This window comes from Lissotriton vulgaris, chromosome 12, assembly GCF_964263255.1.
Source record: "Lissotriton vulgaris chromosome 12, aLisVul1.2, whole genome shotgun sequence".
Lineage (NCBI taxonomy): Eukaryota > Metazoa > Chordata > Amphibia > Caudata > Salamandridae > Lissotriton > Lissotriton vulgaris.
The window spans coordinates 610,817,607-610,836,882 of NC_141700.1; the positions used below are offsets into that span (position 1 = coordinate 610,817,607).

The window sequence follows — 19,276 nt, forward strand, 5'->3', positions numbered from 1 at the left end:
ATTCTGGGACCGGTTTCAGGGCATCACCCTTCATCAGCCAGGCTAGCTTGAATCCAGTGGTGTAGTGAGCACGGGACCCACGTCTGGGCATACTCTTCCCACTTAGGGCGATATATGCATAAGAAACAATTGATGGACGGAATGCTGAGTCGGGTCTTAGTTTGAGGTGCTGGACTGCCGTAATCGTAGCGACTGGAAGAGTTTGGGCTAGGAACTTGCCCCAGCGGGCTTCTTCAGTTGTTTTGTCCCTTTGCTGCGAACAGTAGGCCAGTCCGCTGGCCCTTGGTGCCTCTAGGCTTTGCTGGGCTCTGGCGATACCATCTCCTTGAGCATGACATGGCAGATACATTCCCTCTCTTTGCTGGTCCACAAGTGCAGCAGGACAGTCATTCTTCAGTCCTCCTTCCAAGTCAGTTGAGATGTGAGGTTGGGTTGTCAGGGGTGCCGTTTATGCTCAGAAAACGCCTCCAGGGCAGGATGTGGATGGTAGTCAAAGGGCTACCAGGCTCACTTCCACCTGATGACCACTTTCTGTAGAGTGTGGTATCTGGATATCCCAGGATGCACAATTCTGCATACTCTCAAGATTGTGAGACCCCTCTGTCGTAGTGCGGAACTCAAAAGCCCACCCTTGGAGTGTGGCTACCTTCTGGACTACATGCCCCTGGGGACACCGGCTTGGCAACTGCTTCCATGACTCTGCTATCGATGCCAGCCTGTCTGTCTGTCTAAACAATGTGGCAGACCTCCAACCTAGTGTTTCACATTTGCCCTTCAAAGGTGTCTTTATCTATGAAGCCTGCCTTTTGGGGCCAACACCCATGTGGCTTCCTGCAGGACAGAGGTAACACCTATCTGGCCTGCAATTCCTCATTGTTTCCCTTCCTGATTGGATAGGGGGGCAGAAAGCTGTCTTGTGGAACAGGATCTGTGTGTGCTTGGAAAGGTACAGGAGTTTTAAGGCAAAAAAGTGGCAGCCTTGTAAAAGTAGTATATGGCAAAAAGCTAAATTAATTTCGACTTGAGATTCAAGTCGAGCTTAATATAACGAGTTGTTTGATACCTTGGAGTGTCCACTTTGGTCACAAAATTCAGGAGTTAGCACGGTAGAGGGGTCAACATGTAATCTTGCACTCGCCAATTGGGAGACCGAGCCTTTCCACAGTAAAAATGGCAGTTTCATCTTTTTATTGTAAGACTATGTAAACTACACGTACTGTTGATGTCATATGCCCCACCGTACCTTAGGACTCAGTAGGCTTGCCAGAGTGGTGACTTACCCAGATGCACAGGGGAAGTGGAGACTATGCCAACTGCTTTCAATGGCAACTTTGGGCCAGCAGTACACAACTGTTCTACCAGTCCACAGTGGCAGGCTGGGAGACTTGTTTTACTTGGTCAGGACAGATAATATTTTATGCGAAGTTCGATCCTCCTGGACAAGGTCTGTTTCTGCACACCTTCCTCTGGGTACTAGTAAAGCCCATTACCGTTGAATGTCTACATGGCATTCCTTGGTGCGATCTATACAAAAACTGAGAATTCTCCATGGGGTAAACTGGTGGAGCCTCTCCTCCTCTTTCAATGGAGGAAGAGGAGAGAAAAAGCCAAGGAGCGCAATTGACTGACCCACATGAAAAAGAAACACAATCTTGGGCAAAAAGGAAGCTTGAGTCTTTAGCACCAAATTATTTGGGAGGAAGAAATTAGTTACTTACCTGTAACTCCAGTTCTCCAACATTGGTATATTTTATATATTCACATGCTTGAATGATTCCCCATTGTCAGGATGGGAATCCCGGTACATTAAATTAGCAGTATAAAGTGTAGAATATAGAGTGAGCCTGTTGAAAAAGGTACGGGCGGAAGACCTTTTCCGAAGTTGCCCGGCGTTAGCCGCCTCTATACCCACTTAAGTTTACCAAACAAAGAGACAGGCGCTGGAGACTGGAAGGCAGGAAACAGAAGTTTATTCTCTCCGGAGGAGAAACACATCAGTTCGGACAGCAAGTATCGTCACGAGGTGCTCTAACTGCATCTCGGGGGCCTGGCCTCTTATACACAGGTTTATTACTTTATTGCATAAAACACATCTCTGTCAACCCTTTGATGTACGGAAAGACATCCTCGGAATCCCCGCTTCAGGCCCGTTCCCACACACATTTACAGTGGAAGTCCCCACCCCGGTCACAACGGATGATGATTATCGCGCAGCTGGACATTCCGCCGATTCACGGAATGTGTGAGGTTGATCGGATCTCATGGGGTGGGGGCTTTGATTAGCTCAAGGATCCTTTGATGGGGGGGTGTTTCCTACTGTACAGGAGGAAGGGATCAATGACAGTACCCGCAGGGCCAGGTGGCGGCTTGGGAACGAGTGAGACAAACGGGCACAAAGGAAAGAGGGGTGTTATCAAGGGATCCGGGACCATGAAAGGGATGGAGGGAAGTGTCGCGCTGGGAACAGGATGGGGTTTCGAGGCAGAGCTGCGTGGAAGAGGGGTTTATGACCCAAGGCATGTGAGAGCGGGGGCTGGCAGCATGCAGGGGGTGTGCTTGTGAGGGTGAAGAGCCGTGCTAGGGGTCAGCGGCGTGCAGAGTGTGGTTCTGACCAAGGCACCTAAAAAAATGGCGGGTGTGCACGACAAAAAGTGTGGCATTTGGGGGAAAAGGGCAAGATGACGCAGATAATGTTTAACAAACCGTATTAATTTTCCACAGTCCTCCCTTTAACATTCACAAGACATCTTGCTGGCCTATTTCCTATCCATGTCTACTGTGGCAGTCATAAGTAAAGAAGTAGGAACCCAGGTGCAGGAGCTGTGCGTAAACATTACATTTAAAATCTTTCATCTTAGGAGGCGGGCCCATCGTTAAGCTTGTTGCAGGAAAATCATAGTAATGCAATATCGGACAGAAAGGATTCTACAGTGCGAGCGTTGGGTACATTTCATTAGATGCTTATAGTCATTCGGAATATGAACTGATAGGTTATTACATGTGTAAGTTCATATTGTACTTGGTTGGAGCATAATCAATACAATGGTAGCTGGGAGAGAAATGAGACGTAGTAAAAACAATAATCAGGGGTGTCGTTGTTCGAAGAGGAGGGGTGTTGTTTTTCCAGTGTCTTATTGTCGTGGGCCATTATTAGTGAGTTCTCAGCATTCTTTGTCGTCTTCTGTTGGTACTGTTGAGCACCGGCGGTGGAGCTATGCGTTCAGCTCTATTCCAGGTCCTGCGTTGCAGGGCATGACCCTTTCTTCGTTTTTCTGGTCAAAAAGGTCCATTTTTTTTTTCTTTCGCCCTGTGTCCTAACTATTCTTTCACGGGTACCTTAGACAGGGCACCCAAGTTTCATTTGAGTTCGCAACAAAAGCCCTATTCTATCTGATTGCAGTTTTTCTTTCTCGAGTCGATTGTCAAAGAGTTCAGGTGGAAGAAGGGGGTGTGTGAGCGGTCCTTAGGGTAGGTCGGAGGAAGAGGGGATGGAGCAGGGCCAGATCGGGGACAGACCAGGGGGACGAAAAATTTCAGGTAGGTGGGCCCATGATCGGGCTCAGAGGGCGGGGGCTTTCGGCATTTGTTGATCATCGAACAGGGGCATCAGGTCAGCCCTTTCCTTGACTCCCCACTGTTGCGGTCCCGCCTTGGTCAAAGTCGCAGATGTTCCACGATCAGCAGCCAGGCCGCGTGCTCCCACATCCGGTCTCTCTCTCCTCCGACGGTGGTACCCTTAAATGAGGTTGAAAAGACAGTCTTTAGAGAATTGGCATAGGAAGGTAATCACATAAGTCTATTTCTCTCCCAACTCCAAGCAACTGGGGAAACATCCGTTACACGGGGGTTTGTGACCAACGTATAAATAATTGTTGATAGGTTTGCTGGATTCCCTACAACTTTCCTTCGTATCTTATTTTCTTTGGCGTTTGTTGGCATTACATTCATTGTCGTGGTACGAGGTCTGGTACCTATTCATTGCATTTGTTTATTACAGTCACGTCAGTTCTCCTGGCAGAGACCCACTTTTCTAGTACGAGTCTTGCAAAGCTATAACGTCCTTCAGGGCTTTGTATTTTACAAAAAGTGCAACGTGCTATCACCATGGTCTGATAGGTATCTTTCTGAGGAATGAACATAGGCTAAACAATTTTCCATTATATCAATGCATCCTATCTTTCAGCTAAACATTTTACTCTCAACAGGGTTTACTGCAACAATTTCTTCATTTCAATCTGATCTTAACTTCGCAAATATCATTCTAATTTCTACATAGTCTCTTATAACCTGGCTACTTCATAAAAACGGGGGGGGCTTGCGATAACTATCCTTGGGGTGACCGGGGTCTTATGAAAAACAACTGGGAACATAGCAAACTGGGGTGAGGGACTATCGTCTTGCTTCGAGTCACAAGAGCGTTATTCTAGCAGGAGGCTACAGTTCAGTTGGTAAGCGTTCAGGGACATTTCTCAAATTCTAAACTTTGTAGCTTGTTCATCAACAAATCGTTTCTAGGAACAACGGCTGGCCTGGGTCAGCCGTAATTCGACCCATCTCTTACAGCCAGGGGTGAGCCACATTGTTCAAACTCTCGTTCGGGGCAGCTGATACAGAACTGGGGGCGTCCTGGGAAGACGGGGATGCTTCGATCACTTTTACTGTTTGGGCATTGAGACAATTCGGGACGGGGAAGGTCGCGTTACCTGAGGCATTTTATCATAGAGGCCACTGACATGCAGTTCCCTGATTACGGGTCAGATTAGGGAACCTTAGTCGTCTTACCTGTCCTTTCTCTTCTGGCCAATCTAGTTTTATCAATATTTAGCAGAAAGGAGAGGTAGTAACATGGCATCAATGTGATTTTATTAAGACAAATTTGTGCAAATACTTGCGGTATTTGGAGCCAATTGGGTGGTGCACCGAGGATGGTGGTTCGCCAATTAGGTGCCAGTCGTTGTAGAGTGAGAGTGTGGAGGAGAGAGAGAGAGAGAGAGAGAGAGAGAGAGAGAGAGAGAGAGAGAGAGAGAGAGAGAGAGAGAGAGAGAGAGATGCAACAATAGGCTAAACAGTACACGTGAGACATGGAGAGTGGTCGTGTACTAGGATAGGCTATTCGGCGCATTACACGACATGAGACATTACGGGTCTGGGTTAGGATTTAGAAAGCATGCAGTTTGACAAAGAGACATGCATTGAGAAAAAGGGCACCATTGTGTCGCTCTCCTCGCACTCTCAGTCTTTTGCCTAGTTAAGTCAATGCTTCAGTCGCATAGAAAACATTTTTTCAGTTTCAGACATACGTGGTCTGTGCTCATTCACGCAACACGGGTTAGGGGTGATCGCATCTCATCATATCATACAATGATTGGCTCTTTCGTTACAAGAGCAGTGTGTGTGGGTGTCTTTAGGTGCCACCTTGCCGCGTTCGTCTGCTTCATGTATCAGACATGGTGTGGCTTCGGATCTTCAATATACCCCAGTCGTGATTCCAATGTAACCTGTAGTGGGAGGAAAAAGAGGGGAAGGGAGGGGGGACAACATTCGAGCATACCAAATGTACGGGCACGAAAAATTCTTTACTTACCACATACTCGTCTTATTCCCCCCCCCCCCCCCCCCCCCCCCCCCCGGGATATAATCCCTAGGGTCTTGGTTTCTGAAGCCAGGGGCGCGGGCAGTGTGGTAAGGGTGGCAAGCGATAGGTTGTTCATGAGGGAGACGGTCCGAGTGTGGCATTTATAGGTCATGTGTAGGGAAACGTAAAAAAAAAATCAGAGGCGCTTAGTGTGAGGTATCTAGTTCGTAGATGTATCCAGCTATCGGGATCCTTAAATCATTCCCCATGCGGTGATGTCCTAAGGCATATCGGCTCTTCGGCCAACCCTGCTCCTTAGTACCTGTGAGTACCATGCCTTTATAACATTTTATCATTTACACCATGTCACTTTACCCGTTCTCAGAAGTCGGTGTCCTTCTTCATGCGTTTGTTCCTGAGTCAGCCGCACATTTGGAGGCAACGTAACGTACTTTAGATTCGATCATTAATCCGGGGCTGAGCAACCATCTTCTAATAACCTTAAAAAGAGAACAAAACAGGTCGCACAGAAAAACCTTCCCACTGATCCCACATTTACAAAAGTATGCGATACCTGTTCGTAGTTTGAAAAACCTTTATTAACACGATTTGATCAGTATGTAAAATATGAGAGTGCAATCGTATTTGGCCGGACACGGCGTTGGTTGAAGCACGTACAGTATGGGGCTATTTTGCAGCATTAATAAAACATTTAAAAAGGGTTTGTTTTGTCATTTTGCAGGAGAATAAAACGTCTATCAATAGTTGAGGGATCAGGGGGCATTCGTTTCATAATTGGAAGCATAGTTAGACTAGTGGCAATCAAATTTCCTAGATGCATACCGTGGGCGTGTGTCATAAGCGACGTTATGTATCAGTTACAATAATATCATAATAAATCGTACATTGAAACCAACATTTTAACTGGATCTTTTTACATGTTCGCCAAGTGAACCCTCCCTCCTTTTCGTCAAGTGTACAGAGGATCATATACATATTTCAGAACATCAAGTCTTATTAGCTAAAAACACCACGAGGTGTTCGTGAGTTCCTGTTGACACCGGCGCCATTTTGGGCGAGGCCGGGTTAGTCCGGAAGCAGCATCAGGGACAAAATGTCTCCAACAACCGGCGGTTGGACCAGAGTTCCTTTCGGTAGTTCAAAAAGACTTGTGCTAACAGAAGGGGCAGGCAATGTGGACCATCAATCAAAAAAAAGGGGGGTGGGGAGGGAAGCAAACTTTCCCCTACCGGGTCACGTTGAGGTTCAGTCGGAACTTGCTCGAATTTGTTAGCCCACAATCTTTCTGGATGGTTCAGACTGAAGCTGGTGCTGACACGAGAGCACCACCATCTTGCGGCTACGCCGTTAGTGATCAAAGCAGTTGTCCCCCACCGGAAGCCTGCAGGAGCCGAGGGCTCCTTGGACTCTTGTAGAATCTTCAAGGTCGTGGAGATGCTGTCGGAGGTGGGGACTCGTGCCCAGGGGGGCAAGCGTCCTAGTTACATAGACTTCTTAGGGCGAAAAAATGGAACTGTGCTGTAGGAGCAGGACATTCGGCTTGGGGCGCTAGGGTGCAGCTGTGATGCCTCCACCAGTACACTTGAGGGCCATTGTATGTCTTGTGCTGCGCAAGTACGGTTTGCGGGCCATTCTGTGTCCGGTGCTGCGCAAGTAGGGTGGCCGGCCATTCCACGTTCTGTGCTGCGCAAGTAGGGTGGCCAGCCATTCCATGTTCTGTGCTGCGCAGGTAGGGTCGTCGCCCGGCTGGAGGATTTCTGCGCCGGGCCGGGGCTGGGAAACCTCCACCTGGGGAGGTGAGGGAGGCTCGTCCGCGTCGCCTCCCTCTCCCAGCCCACCCTGCGCCAATTTTCAGCGGAGATAGTCGTGATGGCCGGACCAGAAGATGCGAGGGAGGGGGTCATCTGCATCCGCCCCCTCCCTACTCGTGGCCCGGACCGCGACGGTGAAAACCAGGAATCTCAACCGCTAGACCATATGGGAGAAGAGGATGGGACATGCCGGGCCCATGGTGCCTTCTGGGCATCCCACCGGCGACCTCCGTGATTGCTGGCTGTCGGCAGGACTCCGCCCCACACGTGCGGAGTGTTTCACCTTCCGGATGGGCGTGACCGGTGACCTGTTGCATTTTGGGAACTTCCGGAGTGGGTGTAATATGTATTGTATTGCTCCTATTAGTATGGTTTTTACTTTACTGGAATTAAATCTTAACTTATATTGACAGAGACTTGGCTTTCTTGAATCTTTTTACTACGAGAACCTCACTGCAGTGGGGGTAGGTATTTATGCCTGGGTAATGGGGGGGTGGGGTGTCCACAAGAACAGTTTTCCTGAACGGGGGGGTTGTCCATGCAGGCCTGTAATTGCTTTTGTCCACAGAGTGGGGGCAGCAGAGAGTAATCAGTCCCATTGCGCTCAAAGTTTGAGTTCATTAATGGAATGTGTACTAATCTGTCCGAAACTACTCTGTGTGTTGTTTCTGTATGTTATCCGAAAGGGTGGCTTTTGTGTTCGGGAATAGTAGCGGTAGTACGGGGTTCGTCACCGGGTAACCTAGAGCTCGACTGGGTTTCCCGTCCTAGCGCTGTTCGCTCTATGAGAACTCATACATGTCACTGAAATCGGTCTGGCGAAATCTGTGCCATCGGGCGTAATCAAACGTGGTGGTTCTATCCGGCCTATCTGTGTCAGTCTGATTCATCTTTGTCTCACGCTTTTTCCCTTTCTGCCGGCCTGTTATCTCTGTCGGCTCTCTGCTCTTACCCGTGTTCAGTAGAGTCGGGCATTGGGCTTTCCAGTGTCCGGAATATTTACAAAAAGCACATTGATTTTGTCCTAAGTCTGTTCGTCCTGCGCGTAATGTCGGAGGATTACGTTCGGGTCGTCGTGTCTTGGGGTTGTCCTGTCGGTATATCCCTTTACACCGTTCCCTTCCTAGTTTTACTCCTTGGAACCGTGTCGCCGCTATCCCTTCCTTTGGCCTTTCAGATGCTTGGAAGGTTGTCTGTCGCGTTTCTTTACCTACTCTGACTTCGTCTCTTTCCTTTCGTAGCATTGCTTCTTTGCGCCACATACCGAGACTGTCGAGCATAATAGGCGTTGTCTTACTACTACAAAGGGCTATTTCTAACGTTTCTATTTTGTCAAGGTCGAAGGATCCTATCAGTGGCCACTGTTTCTCTTGATTTTCTTTGGTATACTTGTGCCATAGCTTACTATAAGCTATGGTAACTAATCCATATTTTGTGAACATGTCTTTATTAGGGGTGCCTTCCAGCGGAGCTAGATGGTCCACCTCTAATAAACGGTCCGGGTTGAACCAGCTACCAATCAGTGAGGAGAAGATAGACATGACGGATCACAATGGGGTCAAAAGTCAGCACTACCTATCTTATCACTGCATGCAAAGACTAGACAGAATATTTCTATTCTACGTTGTTTGCATGCGGTGAATACCTCAAGAACCAATCTCAAACAGTCAATGTGCGGTCAATCAAACAATCAATGGGGAGAATAAGTAGACCCGCAAAGGTCTGCGTCACCTACCCTTTCACTATCTGCAAAGAGGGAATCAGTTCTTTCCTGTTTGCAGACAGAGAATCTCCAGAAAACAATCCGCGAACAGTAGTTCGGGTTCAATCAATTAATCAGTGTGGGAGAGGGAAATCTCCCGAAAACAATCCACGAACCGTAGTTCGAGTTCAAACAATCAATCAGTGGGGGAGAAAGATAGGCACGACGGCTGCGTTACCTATCCTTCACTGCTTGCAAAGAGAGAGCCGGTTGTTTCTCCGTTTGCAGACAGCGAACCTCCAAACAAATCAACAAAGAGTAATACTAGTATTTTCCAAACAATCAAACAATCATTTCGCAATATGTCGTGTTTACACGACCTTACCCGGACCGCATGGTCAGTTTCTTGTCTTCCAAATCCAGCGCCCGATTGTCCTCTTTTCTTCGTATTCCTCGCGGCACTCCTGATGGTTCCCAGTCAGGACTGTAGATCACTCGAGAGAGGTCTGTTCGGAACCAGTGAAGTTCGGATGATCGGCTGCCAGACGAGGGTCTATTGGGCAGGAGCTCTCCCGATCGTTGCAGTCGTTCACTCTGTCGTCAGGACCTCTCCCACTGGATCCACGTGTTGCTGATGGGCCCCACGTTTGGGACGCCAATTGTTGAAAAAGGTACGGGCGGAAGACCTTTTCCGAAGTTGCCCGGCGTTAGCCGCCTCTATACCCACTTAAGTTTACCAAACAAAGAGACAGGCGCTGGAGACTGGAAGGCAGGAAACAGAAGTTTATTCTCTCCGGAGGAGAAACACATCAGTTCGGACAGCAAGTATCGTCACGAGGTGCTCTAACTGCATCTCGGGGGCCTGGCCTCTTATACACAGGTTTATTACTTTATTGCATAAAACACATCTCTGTCAACCCTTTGATGTACGGAAAGACATCCTCGGAATCCCCGCTTCAGGCCCGTTCCCACACACATTTACAGTGGAAGTCCCCACCCCGGTCACAACGGATGATGATTATCGCGCAGCTGGACATTCCGCCGATTCACGGAATGTGTGAGGTTGATCGGATCTCATGGGGTGGGGGCTTTGATTAGCTCAAGGATCCTTTGATGGGGGGGGGGGTGTTTCCTACTGTACAGGAGGAAGGGATCAATGACAGTACCCGCAGGGCCAGGTGGCGGCTTGGGAACGAGTGAGACAAACGGGCACAAAGGAAAGAGGGGTGTTATCAAGGGATCCGGGACCATGAAAGGGATGGAGGGAAGTGTCGCGCTGGGAACAGGATGGGGTTTCGAGGCAGAGCTGCGTGGAAGAGGGGTTTATGACCCAAGGCATGTGAGAGCGGGGGCTGGCAGCATGCAGGGGGTGTGCTTGTGAGGGTGAAGAGCCGTGCTAGGGGTCAGCGGCGTGCAGAGTGTGGTTCTGACCAAGGCACCTAAAAAAATGGCGGGTGTGCACGACAAAAAGTGTGGCATTTGGGGGAAAAGGGCAAGATGACGCAGATAATGTTTAACAAACCGTATTAATTTTCCACAAGCCCATCAAAAGAAATGTCTAAGATTTTAGATTGGACATCAGTACGGAAGGCTGTGAATTTTAACCAGCTTTGCTTCTTAGTACAGTCCATCTGGAACTGGAGGAAACCTGTACTTGAAACATTAATTCCCTCTCATCCTCAGGAATAAGATGCAGGATGTCATGTCAAATCTGGCGATCCTAACTACCAAGAAAGCCAGGGCATTGCTGTCTTAATTGTTGTTGCTGCCATTAAAGAAATTATCAGATCCAGATTGTCAATACGTTTGCTATCCTTGTCTGATGGACTAGATGATGGTATTATTGGGGTCTTGGTTCTTCTCTGAGCTGGTGAAGCAATTACTGAATCTGGGGCCAAATGAACGACCATTGTGATTTGTGAGTCGCAAATTGCGACAAATTGCGTGTTGCTGTAGGAAGGTGGATATCTGTCTATGGTTGCCCCCAACTTTTTGCCTGGTGTTTAGCTGGTTTTTCGACTTAGTTGACCTGGGGCCCTGCTATTCAGGACCCCAGGACCACTGCTCTCTCTGTAAAATGGAGTCCATGTACTATAGGTACATATCTAATTGGATACTGAGTCACCTTATCAGCCCCTGTACAGTGTACCTTAGGTACCCAGGGCATAGGTGCACCCAGGGCCTACCAGGGGCTGCAGCATGTATTATGCCACCCCTGGCTGGCCATCCAAATCTGACAACTGGCTGATCAATCAGCTGGGGCAAGGTGGTGTAAACACCCTTTGCTTTAGATATAGTATCTCTATATCTAACCCTAAAATGGACACATGTACTCCTATAAGTCACTCCTATGGCAGGCCTTAACAATCCTGGAGGCAGAGTGCTTGGAATTATGTGAGATAGTGCTCTGGCATGAGCTGAGCCTGTCTACAGCTTTCGGAACCAAGTCCTTTAGCTGTTTCCATGATAACGCTTTACCATGTACTCTTAAGTGCATTATAACCTCGCGGTTATTGCTAACTTTGGCATAGCATTATCAAAACATGTCGAGTAAGGTGTCATACGAATTGGAATACTACCCCCTCGCCAAGTCTGGCGACGGGGGTAGCATTCCACCCTTCTAAAGGGACACGACATGTACCTAACTGTGAACCCCGGTTAAAGTTAACCCGAGCCTCAGCATCACAAAATGGATTCTGCCTCCACAGACACAAGTCTGACCTCCTGCTGCTGGGAGTCCTTCCAGCGTGGGAGGGTTGGACAAAGGGTTTCCTGCCTTGGGAGGTGCTAGCACCACCCTAGACAGGATTTTGTGTATTGGGTAGGACAGGGCTGAAAGGAATGAGACATGCCTGGGGCACACAAGGTGTCCCTGTGCATACACCGGTCTAAACCAGTTCCTGGGGGCTCTCCATCCCCAGCTCTGGCGCAAGACCGGACAAAGGATAGGGGGTGTAACCACCCCCCTTCCTGGTCCCACCCATAGGAGGGACCTAGTCGTAGTACAGCCCCCTTTAGCAGGATAAAGGTAGGAGCTGGTCCCATTCCGAGTGAGATTAATCCTGAACTGAAACTCTACAAGAAGAAACTCTGGACTTCGACTTTCTGCCAAGAAGACTGAAGAAATCTCCCTTGTGGGCAAAGAGTGTCCACCCTGCACAAGCAGGCACCATCAGCGTCCAGCGGCTTCCCTTTGTCGTCTTCCCTCGAGGATCCAGACTTCAGAGCCCGACGAGACCCGGATTCCCAGACCTCTCCGACCTCTACCTACATCTGCAGCACAGCTGAGATCTGTGGGTGCGACAAGACACGTGGGACCCCTTCCCATTTGCGAGTGCTTTACCCCCCTTCTGAGAAGGGTGGTAAACACCGACTGTTTTGCAACTGCAACTGCGGTGCAAAACAGTCTTACAAAGAGTTCAAACTCGCTCTTAGGAAGGGACGCCTTTGGAACGCCCCTTCCTAATAGCGAGTCGCTAATCCTACTAAGCGAGTTGCAAATCATTTGCGAGTCGCTAATTAGGGTTAGTACATTGGCCATTTGTTTTTTGCATGCGCAAACGGGTCGCAAACCCGTTTGCGCATGCACAAAAAAGCCGTACATAAGGCACCTGGTCTAGTATGACCTGTGAGGCAAGCCAGAGCTGAATAAGGGGCTTTGTATTTCTAATCTAGACAAGGTATCACAGCTGGAACTGCAGTAGGGGCCTTCATTAATTTCAGACCTTTCCTCTAGACATAATCAAGAGTAGGTATAGATTTACCGTATTTTCAAGTATGCTCTTAAAAGTCATACAGAAAACATGGTTGATCTAAGGGGACATTGGTAGGTTGAATTTCGTGGCAGCTCTTTCAATCAACAAATGAAACTTACAGATATCTGTAGCATATTGTGGAATTGGCCAATCATTTCCACTTGCGACAATAACATCTCAGCCATCATGATCCTTTTTATCACCGTCTGTAGGTAGCTCACCTTCTACATCAGAATATGTATAACCATTAGAGAATACATTATCATGTGTTCTCCATGGACCAATCCCCTTAGCACTGGAGGATGAGGTATCGGTGATAGCTGCCTAGGAGGTGAAACTGGTAATGGAGCAGGTTGAGGAGAAGGGAGGATAGGAGCAGCAGGTTACCCCATGTTAGGCTTATTAGACGGTTGCTGCAGCAATAATTTATTTGAGTAGAAATAGGCCACTGGCACTTGGACAACATATGGCTCTCTGTAATATCTAAGTGGTTTCGGTCTTAAATCCATTTGAGTACTTCCAGACTTGTACTCCTGCGGAGGAACAAGTTACTTACCTTCAGTAATGATGTATCTGCTAGAGACACAGTCTATCCGCAGATTCCTTAACTTAGAATATCCTCTAGGTGCCAGGCTGGATCCGGACATTTTTCACCAGTACCTCTGCACACCGGTGGATGGCGTGGCAACGCCCAGACGTTGTCCATAGATATGACGTCAGTGGAGCCAAATAAGTCCCTCTCGGCATTCTGGTGTCAGTTGTCTACTGTGAAACATTTCCGCGCCACAGCACGGAGCCACTACTAAAACTGTGAGAGTGTGGGAACAGTATCAAAAATGAGTAAAAATAATCGAAACAACAATGACAATAAATAATAAAATGATGAGAAACATCACAAATGCATTGTATAGAAAAACGTCATACTGTAAGGAACTGAAGGGAGAGAGCAGAGTTCTCGCCCCTAGAACCAGTCTGGCAGAAGCAAAGCACTAAACCCTCCTATGAGGCAAAACAGCAATGGAAATGAATGTTATGGTAAACAACAAGCAGTCTGCTCCCACATGAATATCATTGTAATGGACAACAAGACTGTAACGAAATGAAGTTATGGCAATTGACAACATTTCTGCAACAGAGAATGTGCAATCATACGCACTAAATATGACCAATTGACTGTAGCATAGTCAAGGGAGGGAAGAAAGACATAACCAATCTCCACACTGGAATAGAATCAAGGTGCAAGAGTGTGGATGGATATAGGAGTCCACCACCCAATTGCAAGAATGGGAGGAGAAGCAACAGGTAAAACAGAATAAGACATCTTGGCCTGGGAAGCTCCAGGCCAGGATGAAGATGCAAACTTAGGCACCACACATGTGCGCTGACATCAGTTCTGTATGCAACTATTCTGTGCCGAAACGCAGACCCATGCAAGAGACTGACAAGTGGTGCATGAAACTAGGGCCCTAAAAGGGGGATGACCGTAACCCTAATAATCAGTTCGCAGAACGGGGAGGTAAGGAATCTATCACTAACTAAGGTCTCTTACAGATATATTGTTACACAAGTAAGTAACTTGTGCATCTAAAAGAGACACTTTAGTGATAGACTCCTTACCTTAGAATAGATACCCCAGCAATACCAACCCCGGTGGTGGGTTTGTGAACAGGATTACACCAGAGAGTCACGGAGCACAGAACGGCCAAAGAAGCCTTCTCTCTGGACCTGACTGTCAAGGCAGTAGTGCTTGGTAAACGTGTGCAGCGAGGCCCACTTAGCTGCATGACAAATATCCTGCAGGGGAACACCGCGTCCCAAAGCAGTAGTGGCTGCTGTTGCCCTGGTCGAATGGGCACGCAGCCCCACAGGAGGCTCCTTCTTGGCCAAGGAGTAACATGCTTTGATGCACAGAACGACCCACCGGGAGATGGTTTGTTTGTGCACCGCCCAACCTTTTTTGGCGCCCATATGCCCGGGGCAGGGGCGGAATAAACAGCACCCAGTGCGGTGCCTGTGACGGAGCCAGGGGCAGCGCTGGGGCCATAGTCAAGGGCGGCGCCGGGGCCGGAGCCAGTGGTGCCGCACCATGTGGCGCCGGGGTCGGAGCCTTGGGCGCTGGATCCAGTGGCTCCGGGGCTGGCTCCAGAGGCGGTGCCGCCGGGCCAACAGGATCTTTACACAGGACCGCGGGGCCCGCCGGCTTGCCGGCGGGAGCCTGAGGCCTAAACAGGCGGTCCATGGCAGCAAGAAACTCTTGCATCTGTTCGGGAGTCGCCGACGGACCCGGGTATAGTGGGTAGACCGCAAGTCTCCCAGGCTCCAGAGGAGCCGCAGGGGCAGAGCCCCTGTCCCCCATGTCCGCCTCCGGGTCACGACGGGGGGAGTTCGGAGAGTGAACGCACTTCTTTGACTTCTTTTTATGGCGTCGCTTACCGGAATCTGAAGGTGAAGACTTAGAGCCCAATGAGTGACGGCCCCGGTCGAGCAAGCGGCCCCTTGACCCGGAGCGGCGGTGAGAGGAGTGCCAGACCTCCAGCAACTGACGTTCCGGAGGTCCAAGATGGGGCGCAGGCCCCCCTTGTCCTTCTTGGGGACCAGGAAGAAGTGGGAATAAGTACCACTCCCTACTTCCTGACCGGGAACGCACTTGATAGCCCCCTTGGCCAAGAGGGCGGTGACTTACTGATGGAGAAGAGCCAAATGATCCCCCGACGTGTGGTGGTATCGGGGTGGCATGGCTGGAGGGGAGGACAGAAAAGGGAGAGAACAACCGTGACGGATTATCTGCAGCACCCACTTGTCCGAGGTAATCTCGCGCCAGTGGTGCAGGTGGTGACATACCCTGCCACCCACTGGCATGGAGTGCTCCCTGAAGCCCGGATTAGGAAGGCTTAGATGCGAAAGTAGAGGGGGTGGAGGTGGACTGAACCGCACGCTGGTTATCAGACCCACCACTGCAGAAGCCACAGCCGCTGCCGTGCTGGGGCTGGGGCTGGTTCTGCACAGGCTTATTGGAGGAGCGTGCTTGGGTGCTCTTACCCTGGCCACGAAAGGAAAGAAACCCAGACGTGGCAGGGGCCTTCGTAGAAAGACCCAAAGCCTTGGCAGTGGCGCAAAATTTTTTTAAAGCGCTCCAGGGCATTGTCTGCCTTGTCGCCAAAAGTTCCAATACTGGGGTAAATAGGGAAACCTATATCTGACGTAAGTGGTGTTTGTACCAGCTTACACAGGCTGCAATGGCAGACCTGTGGTTACAATTTGTGTGTTCTCCCATGGGTGGCATAATACATGCTGCAGCCCATGGGAGACCCCTGGTGTACCAATGCCCTGTGTACCTTAGTACAGACTAATCAGAAAAACATAATGACACCAGCAAAAAGTGAGGGTGACCATGAAAGCAGATCCTACTTTCTTACAACCTGTTTCAAATTTTTCTACTGATATGATCATGTATGGTCTTTTAAAGTGCTTTTATTATAGCATTAAAACCAGGGTACATCTAAAGGTGCAGACTTCACGGTTTAATTAGCTGAGAGATTACATTGTATTCATCAATCCCTTTGCTGTCAATAACTGACCGCTTTACGAATTTTTTAAAATAAAAGCTGCTATTGTAGCCCCTTTCATGCAAAAGAGCAAGGCGTGTCGACAAGTTCTGATGTCATGTAAATTGAAAAGTATTATTAGTACGATCTTATGTTCAGACAACCAGAGCAGAAGATGTTGATGTCACCAGGCAGATTATGCTGCCAGACTGATCAGAAATGTTTATATGTTGTTTTTTGAATGGAGGATGAGATGCAGTTTTCCGGAGTGTCAGAAGCAGCAAGGCCCACATTGACGGTGCAAGAGAAGAAAAAACATGATGGTCACATTTTGCTTCGTGGAACTTTAGGAGAATACACTACAAACTTTCCTGGCTGTTTTTTTAATTTTGGGGAAAGGTGCCCAGCTACAGGCACACTCAGAATGCACCATGAAAAGCACTACACCCCAGCCACTCAAAATTTGATACAATAACAAAATGCTTGCAGATGAACATCAAAAGAGACTATTACAAAAATATAAATATTCAATCATAAATCTAGTCCAATGATTCTGTATTTTTTCTCTTACCATGTCTTCAAAGGTGACATTTAGTTAATGAAAAATACATTAATTTCAAGTAGATATCATAATTCAGTTTAAAAAAGAGATAACCAAGAAGTGTTTTGAGGCTAAAATAATGTTTTTCAAGGTGCAAGGAATTAATATGTTAGTAAACTAGCAACAAAAAAAGAATTACAGCTACATCTGAAAGACTTGATACAGTTCCTGAGGCAAAGCTCAAAAAGTCACTTGATAAAAAAGCATTACTTAAACCACTATTTCAGAGTTCCTTTGCTTTATCAGCAAAGACAAAGTTGGCCCATGATAAGGTTCCCATAATAAGAGGGATGTAGTAGAGATTGCTCACAGCGATATGGAGTTCATTAACACAGGGGCCATTGGAACCTCGGTTATTCGACCTCAAGTTTAAATATAAGGAGGTAAAAAACACGGGTAAAAAAAATATAGATCCCAAACAATATTCTTAAAAGGGGTCTGCATAGCAAGATCACGTTGAGCTAGTTGTAACTGACAGTGTTAAGATGAAAAAATGAAACTGGTGAGCAGGGTGTTTCTCTGTAAATATATGCTAACATATGACAATATGTCTATCTTGCTGTGCAGTCCTTACCAAACATGTATCAGTGAGTTAGTCTTCTGCAAGATTGTGGAGTATTGCCCTGTCTGGGTAAAAATATCTGCCTTAATCGGTACCACTAAAAGTAAATTTGTGACTGTCCCTCCTTTTTTCTGTGTATGCAACTAGTTTATCCTGGACTCCAAATATATCACACAGGGAGTTGTTACCTCCTTCTGCTGAACAGAAGAGCGTTCCCGTAGCTCCTGGACCAGGTCTTCACATTGACGGGCATGCTCCCGACTTCTTGCCAGATCTTCTTGAGTGGCCTGGAGTTCCTGGGTAAGCTGGTCAATGCCTTCTTCGCATCTGTCCATCTGGGTACACTTGCTTTCGAGCTCTTGCTGCAGCACAAGTAGTTCTCCCCTTAGGGTTACCATGATCTTCTCACGTTCAGCAACCTATCACCAGGAATAGAAAAATAAAATCAATATTTAGACCAAACTCATGTTTTATATTTCAATTAAGACATTTACAACAGTTAGCATATAAGGTTTCTGAAAGTTTGAGTACATTTGGAGGGAGGTCAAGAACAAATGTAATTTTCAGTAGTATATGGACAGAAAAAAGCAAGAAAGAGAGAAAATGTGACAAGGAAAAATGCCTTGTACGTTTTTTCTAATGGATAATCAACAGACCGCCGTTAAAAAGTACAGTAAAATCACTTATCACATATATGTCCTCATATGGGAAGGGTATAAGGAATCTGTGGGAACCATCATATGCATCAGAACCAATGCCATCAAAGGTAAGTAACTAGCTTGTTTAATGGATATTCATTTGTGTCGATTCCTTACTTGAACTAATCCAAAGCCTACCAGAAGGAGGTGGGATAAGGATATCATTCTGTCTTAAAGAAAGAAGGACTGCAAGACTGCTCTAACAAATTGAGAATAGGTATGGTTCGCTGTTTTAAGACAAAATGTTTGTGTAAAAATTGATAGAGGACCAGGTATACCTCATAATAGAGCTTAAGTTGCACAGCCACACATCTATTGTAAAAAGCTCTAAATTATCCATGAGGAACTTTCTCAAGCAACTAACAACAACCTTTCATCAGCAGGGATATCCAATTGGAAAGGGAAATAGTCTGTTTCTGAACTAATAGCGCGTTTTGGTTCTTGGCAGGGAATAAAGAATAATCTTTCCTAGATTGTCTTGCTCTAGGAATAAAATAAGACAGAGGACTTCAAAGAATCAGTTCAGTGAAGTCACTCCGCCATCTTCAAAGGATAAGGAAGAAAGAAAGCTGGTAACAAAATGCATTAAGAGAGCTGAAACTCCGATACCACCTTCTATAGAAAAGAAGGCTTTCCCGGTCGAGTCACTTTGTTCTTAAGAAAAGTAGTGAAAGGAGCCAAAGCAGTAAAAGCCTGGAATCTTTCCTTTCCTCCTACAAAAAGTGATAGCTACCAAAAAGCCACTATACAAGAAATTAATTGTAACTTAGAGATGTATATTGCCTAGAAAGGAGGCGCCATCAATAAAGTTAACAATACATTTTGATTCCATGCAGGAACACGGGAAGGCCTTCACTGGAACATATTGCATAAAGCATTAAGTAACCTAGTCATTACCAGTAACCTAAACAAAGAGCCCATCTGAGCAGAATTAAAAAAGTCATAAAAACAGCCAAATCACCCATTACCATTCCAACCTTAAGCCCGATCGGTCCCAAGATAAAAG

The 19,276-nt window shown here is 47.4% G+C and overlaps 1 protein-coding gene across 1 annotated transcript in view; it reads right to left on the reverse strand.

Annotated features, from left to right (window-relative positions):
• The window catches only part of PMFBP1 (polyamine modulated factor 1 binding protein 1), a 1,903,249-nt gene that overhangs the window by 835,366 nt on the left and 1,048,607 nt on the right, over window positions 1-19,276 (reverse strand). Inside the window, exon 26 of the mRNA XM_086945556.1 lies at window positions 17,761-17,991. Within this exon, the coding sequence (XP_086801682.1) occupies window positions 17,761-17,991 (231 nt within the window). The remainder of the gene's footprint in view (window positions 1-17,760; window positions 17,992-19,276) is intronic.